This window comes from Ostrinia furnacalis, unplaced genomic scaffold (assembly GCF_004193835.3).
Source record: "Ostrinia furnacalis isolate ACB-3 unplaced genomic scaffold, ASM419383v2 OfSCF1411, whole genome shotgun sequence".
NCBI classification, from domain to species: domain Eukaryota; kingdom Metazoa; phylum Arthropoda; class Insecta; order Lepidoptera; family Crambidae; genus Ostrinia; species Ostrinia furnacalis.
This window is the reverse complement of record NW_021131650.1, coordinates 439,822-449,708: the sequence shown is the minus strand read 5'-3', so window position 1 is coordinate 449,708 and position 9,887 is coordinate 439,822. Positions and strand designations below refer to the sequence as shown.

The 9,887-nt window shown below is 34.9% G+C and overlaps 1 protein-coding gene across 6 annotated transcripts in view; it reads left to right on the top strand.

The window, feature by feature from the left end:
* The first annotated feature begins 309 nt into the window (after window positions 1-309).
* Window positions 310-9,887, top strand: part of Galphaq (G protein alpha q subunit) — a 27,954-nt gene continuing 18,376 nt past the window's right edge. The window contains exons 1-6 of one of the 6 annotated variants that reach the window (XM_028304297.1): window positions 315-615; window positions 1,095-1,298; window positions 6,232-6,416; window positions 7,251-7,405; window positions 8,645-8,773; window positions 8,943-9,071. In XM_028304297.1, the coding sequence (XP_028160098.1) occupies window positions 1,181-1,298; window positions 6,232-6,416; window positions 7,251-7,405; window positions 8,645-8,773; window positions 8,943-9,071 (716 nt within the window). In that variant the 5' untranslated portion in view covers window positions 315-615; window positions 1,095-1,180. Of the gene's footprint in view, window positions 616-876; window positions 1,017-1,094; window positions 1,299-6,231; window positions 6,417-7,250; window positions 7,406-8,644; window positions 8,774-8,942; window positions 9,072-9,887 lie in introns of those variants that run through there. The other 5 variants (XM_028304296.1, XM_028304294.1, XM_028304295.1 and 2 more) reach the window with 5 other exon arrangements.

Here is a 9,887-nt window from a genome sequence, read left to right as displayed (position 1 = left end):
GATAATCGATTAAAAGATTCGATTGCCACAACCATACCAAGTTACGTTCTATGGAAAGCATAGACAGCCAACTGTTTTTTCTGTCGGCTCCGTCGCTAAAGTGATCAAGGAATACGTCGTGATGCTGCTAAAATATCTTTATCGGTCATTTAATTTATTTAATTATTTAAATAAAATACTGAATTTAATCTCTAAATTCTCAAAAATATACTTTAATTTATAAATTAAATTTAAAGATGTTATAAAACGTAGTAATGATAAAAATCACATCAAAAAATGATGAATGAAATAAAGTTGAATGACAACTGACAGATAATCTGTCATTAAATTTGATGAACATGGGAATTAAATCCAATTTTCGTCTTCAATTAATCAAAATTTACATTTACTGAATTAATTTTCGCATTTTAGCAGTTTTTTAAAATCCACCCTGAATTCCAGTCAACTATTTTTTATTTGCTAATACTCTTACAACGCACGCGCAGAACATCTATCGCCCGAAATTTCCCAGCGCCATATTGAGAGGCGGACGTTGTATGACTTGAGTGATTAATCGTGGTTAGTGCAATAAATTGAAGTGGAACAGTTGATCGTGCCCTATGGATATACATTTGGGTACGTAATAAGTTAAAAAATGCAAAAACAGTGCCTCAAATATCGTGCAGTGAGCCTTGGCGAGTCACATCGTAACCTAGACATAGGCCGTTCTAGTTATCAGTAGATTACCTAGGTATCATCAATCCGCTGTTTGCTTACAGTTTTAATCTTATTAATACACACGTGTGGTGAATAGCCATAGGTTTCTTGAATCTAGTTACATTAACGAGATTATACGATCGCTTCGCAAGGTTCCACGGTCGTATATAAACGGATTTCGAAGTGTTTATGTCGGCAGTTGACAGAAGCGTTTATGTATATGACCGATCATAAGTCACCACACCCAGTGACCGCCGGATTGTCGGTTTTAGTATAAAATAGTTCTTAGTTCGGATGATTGTTCGCGCGTCGTCGCGTCGGTGCGTGAAATAGTGCGAAATGGTGGTTTTCGTGACACGTAAAGTGAGATGAGAGTGTAATTGTAATATAATTTCTAGGAGTGGTGTGCCTCGGTTGAAAGGCCTGCCGAAAGGACAGGGCTCCGCGCGCGAGGACGGATTGCGGCCCTCCGCTCTGAGGAATCATGGAGTGTTGCATGTCAGAAGAAGCCAAAGAACAGAAAAGAATCAATCAAGAGATAGAGCGGCAACTCCGAAAGGACAAACGCGATGCCAGGAGAGAACTCAAACTGCTACTGCTTGGTGAGTCTTTTTGTAGCTATGTTACTATTTTCAGACACTATTTTCCATGTTGGACATGGTACCCAAAGTTAAATTTCTTTACTAACCTCAAACAGGTTATCATTGGTATGGCAGATTTAGTGCATCCAATACTAAGCTAATTATTACTTACCAGATGAATAAGCATAATAGAGTAGTACTTGATATTTTTGAGAAATGCAACATACCGACTAACCATAAAAATAATTTTGCTTACAGTACATTAATAAATTATTACCAAGTTGAAAACTTATTTTATAGGGCTTTACAAATCCAATTTAATGTTGCAAATTATGTCAGTTTTTTGTCTGAAAAACTAATATTTTTGACATAAATTCAATAGTTATTTTCGCAATCAAATATCTGCTAGAACAAAGTGTGATTTATTGAACCAATAAATATGCCTACTTTGCTTGTAAATCTGCACGGAAGAGGAAAAAGTGGGTTGACCCCAGTTAAACTTGACAAATAATTATGGCTGCTGATCTGATGAGTCTGTACGCTTATCTATCTTTGAAGTGTTTACCTTATCTGTAGAGTAACATTCAAATAACTTGATTTCCCTATTAAGAAATGCATAAGGCATTATTGTATTTCAATATCACTTTTCTGCCCCGAAGTATTGAAAAATGAAAGTATAAAATGTATTGTTAATTGTTATAATTAATTTGATCATATAAAAATAATAGTAGATCAGATGCAACATCAATGAATAAGAAGAGACTTCTCTAGCTATAATTGATTTTTTGTTAGAGTAACATTTTCCAGCTTGTAACATATGAACAAAAGCTGTTAATGACTCGGAAAGAATCAGTCAAATTGCATGAATATAACATTCCTTGGTTAGTGTGACATCTCATCTATGATTTTTAAAACAATGAGAGAAAGGGCACTATATCAGCTCATAATATGAGTGTCATATAAGTTGATCAATATCTCTATAAATTGGACTCACTAACTTTCTTGTTAAAAACAAGAGCTTTTAAAGATTTTCTTGTTTAATATTCCTCTATGAAAAAAATAATAATTCGATTTAATGCAGTAGGATTCAATTCCAACCAAAACTATTTTTATGGCCATTTTCAGTAGCTCAAAAAGGGTCTAAATTTATCACTGATACACATTGAACTGATACAACTGATACTGAACAGTTGATTAACATTTAGGTATTTGATTTGAATTTTTCTATCAAATCGTTTATTGTTTCGGTCAAGGTTATGCTGTAAATTGACCTGATCACAAGGTCTGGTTCAAGTAAATAATTGAACATAATGATCTCATGAGAACAAAAATACCTACTTTACAAGTCTTATAAAATTTTTCTCAAATATATTAACTAGGACCAGGTTACGTTTGAGCAATCAATTATATTATTTACTTACTGCCTTATAATCTAACAATGTATGTTTAGCTCAAAATACTATTTTAGTTATAGCTAAGTTTAACTCAAATACTAAATTATATTTTGAGAAATAATTGGGTTTGGTGTCATAAATATAGCTTTACCAAAAACCCACAAAACTGCACTGATAACTATTTTATTTCTACCTTCTAACTACTAATATTAATTGAACCATGACTGCATAATAATTATAAATTACATATTTTTATAATCATTGTATAATCCAACATATCATTCCTCATTTATATATTATTTTTAGTTTGTAAGAGCAAAATTAAGTAATAAGTTGCCCATCCCGAACTCCAGAACTTATAAAATGACAAAAAATAAACTGATCGCTAAAATGAGCCGACTTAAAAGTTACAAGTAGTTTGGCTTCTGTAGGCATTAATTTTTGTGTTTTTTCTAGGACTGTTATTTTAAGGAAAATATTGTAAATATTCATGCCATTATTTAATTCGAACACTGGTTTTCTATTTTGACTTGAGTCTGGCTGTTCTGGGCAAATCAAATCAAATGGCAAATAGCCCAAATAAAAAAATATAAATGTAAAAACATACTAATAGAATTGTACATGGCATTCGCTTTTGAGTTCTATTGGTGATACATGATGTCACTGTCAGATTCACCATGTGAGTGAAGTTCATAATTTCGAAGCGAACTGACTCCCCAAATCACAAGGAATTGTCACAAGGAAACATATTTAATAAATTATAAACCATCATAAGTTATATATCACTCGCCAAACCACAATTATTATCACAAAAATGTGAACATTGGACTATTATGTTTATTCAGTGTGAGAATTTAGAAATTAATTTCCTGACTTTGAAACCAAAATTAAGTTAATATTCATACAGTGTGTTATTTTTATACTTGATCAAAGAAAAAGGATTGATTCTATTGATAAAAATGCAACAATTTTTTCTAAGGTCCAAAGTTAAATTACTTATTAAGTAAAATAAATTCCATACAAATTATCATCAGCACTCAGTCATTTAATACGGGGATGTCACTTTTTTGTATTCAACCTGTAGAAAATGTAGCTAGTTGTATTTTTTTTCCGAATCCGATCTTTTTGTTCATATTAAAAAAATAACTAAAAGCACTCTCTATATCATTTAGTTAAAGAGCATACCTAATATCGATTGAAATAATAAAATTCCCATGACTATCTTTAAAATTTATCAGATCGCTTCAAACACGCGTACCTATATTTTAAAGGAGAACCTCTCATCAACCATATAAAATTACTCAGCTCATAAAATCGCTAATTTAATGACTTATTTCCGTTTTCGTTCTTATTGCTAACATGTTCGTTCAAAGAGTATAAATTGCTAAGATCTTCCTAGGTTATGTTACCATCATAGAAAATAGTTTTTCTAAAGACTTAGAGTATTTCTGTGCTGCATGGCGTCTTTCCGTTCTATACATAGCCAGAACGCAAGGGTGTGAAACTAATCGAGTATAGTTTGGAAATGAATATATTAACTAAGCTCCTCCAAACTATACACGACCAGTACGCATATGCTGCGTACTGCTCGCGTATACTTTGTAGTGACTTAGGTCAATTATCTTACTCCAAAATATACATCGCCAGTACGCATACGGACTAATCATGTATGTATTGTAATAAGTGCGTGATTACAATTTATACGCGAGTAGTTGCATGCTAGTCATTTTGACTTATTGACCTCTCTTTCTATTACATATTAATTCATATCTGCGTGTCTACTTTAAACCACGGTAATAATATCATACAGTATTGTAACTTCATATAAACAGACGAAACGAGAACTTTCTTTCGAAATTCAAATCTCGGTATGCGCTCGGTATGCAAAAGTCGGGGGTGTCGCGAATGTGCCGAATGGACGTCGGTGGCCAAGTGTTAAAAATGACAAAACTGATTGAATTTGACTGACCGTCATTTACGGTCAAATTGGTCAAAAACTAGTCAAATTGACATTTTCAGTCAGTTTGATTTGAAATGAAAATTATATTGTATCAAACCAGCTTTTGTCCACGACTTCGCCCGCCCGAAATTAAAGTAACAGATCATTATGATTATTAAAGTTTCGAAATTATTTAAGTAGTTTTTACTAAATTAAATCTACTAATCACACATTTTCAATCTATTCCATTCCCAAAGTATTTTGTTTGTCTAACTAAATAAAAAAAATACAATCGCAAAACTATATAGAAATTCTAAGTAGGCAGATGTAATTAAACTGGGTACTGTAGGTGAGCAGCCCTATCGCATGTTGTCATACTGTGACGTACCGCGCGACTGTTGACATTTATTTTAAAAATATGGTCGAGTTGGAATACTGTATAGATAGTATTACCGTGTTTAAACATTGAATCATCTTTCGACACGTGTCATTGTTTTGATAAAGGATTTTTTGGTGTTTCTTATTCTGCCATAGAAAAGATATTTGTTTTGGGGCTGATATTTCACCAATTGTCGTAGGTATGGAAATATGACAAAATGATTTTATTCTTGAGATAAAAGTTAATAAATAAAATAAATAATAAATAAATATCCTTAGACATTTTACACTGCGCTTCTAGTCCCAAACTAAGCAAAGCTTGTACTATGGGTACTAGACAACGGATATAAACATACTTAAATACTTTTTTTTTGTAAATACACTTATTATACATAGAAAACACCCAGTCCAATACAAACAAATATGTTCATGCACACAAATGTTTGTACTGTGCGGGAATCGAACCCGCTACCTCCGGAATAGTAGTCCGTTTCGAACCACTACACCAATTAGTAATGCACGTTGAACTTTCTTCTCTCACTCTCTCTCATTTTAATTAAATTGTTATTTAATTTGAAATCTATACCTAATCAATTTAATTTCAAAAACCACTTACAATAGTGTTAAAAATCTAAATTTATTATAGATTCAGTAAAATAATAATATTTTATGTAATAATATCAAATAAATGTAATTTTAAATATAGTTCCATATTTTACTGAATTTTACTGAATCAATATCAATTAAATACACTCTAGTCAAGTGTAAGTGGTGTAGTAGAAACTAATCGAGTATAGTTTGGAGATGACTTTTTTTACTAAGCTCCTCCAAACTATACACGATCAGTACGCAAAATTCGTGTATAGTTTGGAGTCACAGACTTACAAACAGGCACTACAAAATATACACGAGCAGTTTCCTATGGGTGCGTTCTGGCCATGTATAGAACGGAAAGACGCTGCTGCATGTGGATGCCCCTACAATTCGGCATCAACGGGGTTATTCCGAAAAACGTTAATTAAAGTTTCGAATGTTGCCATCTCTCTCACGAAAAGCGAGTTGCCAGCATGAGTAATGGTGACAGATAGACCCGAAACTGGATAAAATAGCGTTTCGGAATAGCCCTGCTGATCACTCGATTGTTTTTGAACCTTAACACTAGACAAAATAAGGTGGCAATTGCTACTGCCATATAAAGGTGCGTTTTTTATTGAAGCACTTAACATTCTACCCTCATCATCAGGTACTGGCGAGTCCGGCAAGTCAACATTTATCAAGCAGATGAGAATCATCCATGGCTCCGGCTACAGCGACGATGACAAGCGTGGATTCATCAAACTCGTTTACCAGAACATCTTCATGGCGATGCAGAGTATGATACGAGCGATGGATCTTCTTAAAATACAGTACGGGAATCCGTCCAACGCTGTAAGTTCATATACAACATTAAGGGCCCTCGCCCACGGCGACTTTTTGTAGAGATGCAGTCGCGCTGCTGTAGCGCGTTAGTAGCGCTTTGACATCACTTGCGTTGCAAATGCGACTAACGCGCGTTAGTATCGATGCTGTCGCGTGTTTCGTAAACGCACAAAAAGTCGTCGTGGGCGTGGGCCCTAAAGTCTTCTATAACTCCTCTGGAGATGCTGATGAGAATGGGCGTGGTGATCGCCCATCATTTACACACATGTCCGTTTTCATACGTACATAGGTATGCAAAGATGGGCCTCTTTAAAAAAAAGCCAGTTAAATTAGGCACTTTCGCCTAAACTAAGCTGTATAGCAACAGCACTGCAAAACCAGATACTTTCAGCTGTTAGTGTTGCAGCACTTCTAAGACTGTTTGCAATTTGTTTTACACAAATCTACATCCTAAAAACATGAAAGAAACCTACAAACTTCAGCTTCATAAATTCTTGTCTCCCACTAATCAGTTGAAATTGGCTAAATCACACAGCATTGTGCCTCAAGCATTTTATGCCATGTGAGTCCAAAGTATTAACACCAGTAAGGCCCAGAACAGACGGTGAAACGCAACTGCAATGAAACTGCAACTTTCTGATGATTCTGATGAATGACACTGAAACTGAAAGTTTCAAACTGGTCGCGTCATGTGTGGTCTCTCAACGGACGCTATGGCAGAAACTTAGATACAACTCAAAAGTAACTAGCAGTTGCAGTTTCGTTGCAGTTGCGTTTCACCGTCTGTTCTGGGCCTAAGTCTTTGACTAGCTTTAAACAAAAAATATGTTTAAACCTTTGCAGGAGAAGGCAGAGTTGATATCATCAATCGACTTTGAGAGTGTTACAACGTTCGAGAGCCCGTATGTGGAGGCGATCAAGGGCCTATGGGCCGACTCCGGCATCCAGGAGTGTTACGATCGCAGGCGAGAATACCAGCTCACCGATTCAGCCAAATAGTAAGTCATCTAATATTTTTAGTCTGTAGTGTCAAAATTTTGACAAATCTTAATGATAATTTGGAAGTTAAAGTTGAATTTACACTAGTCAAATGTGGTCTGTCATGTAACCTCGAAATGTCCCATCTGATTAATGTAATTTAATCTCAAGATAATCCAACTTTCACTGGTTGGGTGTGATAAACTGCCCAAAGTCGTATAACATGACCAGGATTTGTGCCATTTGCTAGATACTATTTTTCAATACCTTGTAAAATATTTAGAGTGTACTGTATAAAGGTTCCTTCAGACACCAATCAATCTAAATTAACTGGTAAAAAAATTACACTTTTATTTCTGCAAAGACTCAATATCAAGTTGTTTTACATGAGAATTTAAGTTCTGTAGTGAATACATATTTTTTGCCTGGGTTTCAACAGCACTGGCGTTTGACTCTATGAGTTGCCATGCCCATTGTTTCTCATAACCACATACTATTTTTTTTACCAGTTATTATTTATACACCCTACTTGGACCCAAGTCACAATATTGCTCACATAGTAATTAATAATATGTATGTTAAAATAACTTTTTTATGTCTCAATTTTTGAGGCTTTACACATTTTTTTGTACCAAACATAATACATAAATAACTTTGGAAATACCTGTTACAAGTTTACAAAACTATGCTGAACATCCACAATTAGATGAACACAGCGATTACCTCATTGATATTACGAGCTATTGAATTCGCTGCGGTATACATGTATCACTCACTACTCTGAGTAATTGCAGATTGTAATAGGTAATTATCATAATATAAATAATGGCATGAAATGCCTTAGACGACGATAACCGTAATGACCAGTATGGAGTATAGACTCTAGGGTATTTTTTAGTTATTGGCACAGATATACCTATAACATTTTGTTTGCTACATCAAAAACTACAAGACCTAGTATTAGCATATTTATTTTTAAACCAAGTTTTTGTATTCTATGCTAATGCTGAATCTATAAATAAATGAAAAGTTTATAAGCTAGCAATGGCATTGGTTTTAAGTGTATTCCCTACATTAGTCATGTTGACCCATTTTAGCATGTTCGAAACTGTTTCTCAAAATAGTGACACGACAGATCGAAGTCCGAATGGTTTCCAAGATAAAAGACGTACCGTACACCTAGTTTACACGGCGTCGTCAATAAACTATGCTTTTGATTGTGTTTATAGAATGGTGTCTAAGATATTGGTTTTCTGTAGCTACTTGCAGGAGATAGACCGCGTGGCGGCTCCGAATTATTTACCAACTGAACAAGACATCCTCCGCGTGAGAGTGCCCACAACGGGCATTATAGAATATCCGTTTGACCTGGAGGAGATAAGATTTAGGTAAAACAAGTGCGAAACGCACGCTTCGCTTCGATGCATGTTATGTGTTGCAATGGGGACTTTCAGCGATTTCTCTTTGGTGTCATCGTGAATTTACCGTTGTATAACTGTGAGTTCTCGAGCTGCATGTTACTCGCTTCTGTTTAGATGTGCATGAACTCGATTTCAGTTATTTAAGCGATCTGGCCAGGATCGAGAAAGACGATTATCTGCCGACCGAGCAGGACATCCTTCGAGCTCGTCAGCCGACCACCGGCATTCTAGAGTATCCGTTCGATCTCGACGGAATCATATTTAGGTATGTGCAGATGGTTTTAATGTACCGTCCAGATGCTCCGCGCGTCCCGGCTAGAGGCGCTAACATACCACCGTTTGATAACGTATTTAGATTCCCCTTTGAGTTCGGTGTAGTTCAGATGTTTCACAGGTTTGTATTTGCATGCTTATGGTGTTTTAACATTGTCTGGCCTTTACTAACATAATACCAATCACTTATGACATAAACGTAATTTTATCCTACAAATGAGTCATGACAAGTAATTGTTTGATTTACTCACTGCCGTAGTTTTGCTTTACACCGTATTACAGGATATTCTGGGTGTCATGAGTGGTTAACGTTTTATGTGGTGCTAATAAAACCTCTTAGCGAATCATACTCAATTTTGGTGTTTGTGCTAACTTCACCTTATCGGTTACTGTTTATAGTATTTGTTGTAATAGAAACTGGATAAATTGAATCATAAGAACAGAAACCGCCAGTCTTGATACATTAGAGGATATGTTAACCAACTTTCCGCAATAAGTGATCTATGTGATCGGCACTTTATCATGCTATATTTTGAGTTTAATTTTGACACGGAAATTTTGCTAGCGCTCTCTCCGAGTGTGAGCTCATGTTATATGATGTTACTAAAACATTTTACCTGTTCAGCGATATTTCTTGCAATGTGTCCACTAGTGTATTTAATTTCGGTGCAGTGAAATTAAGTAATTTTCCCACATTATATTGGACCTAATAACATACATGATAAGGTTTAAATGCTGTAAAAATTAAAGCTTATTATATATTTTTTTCTTAGATAACAATATTTTATGTGCAATTACAGTAGTCTCT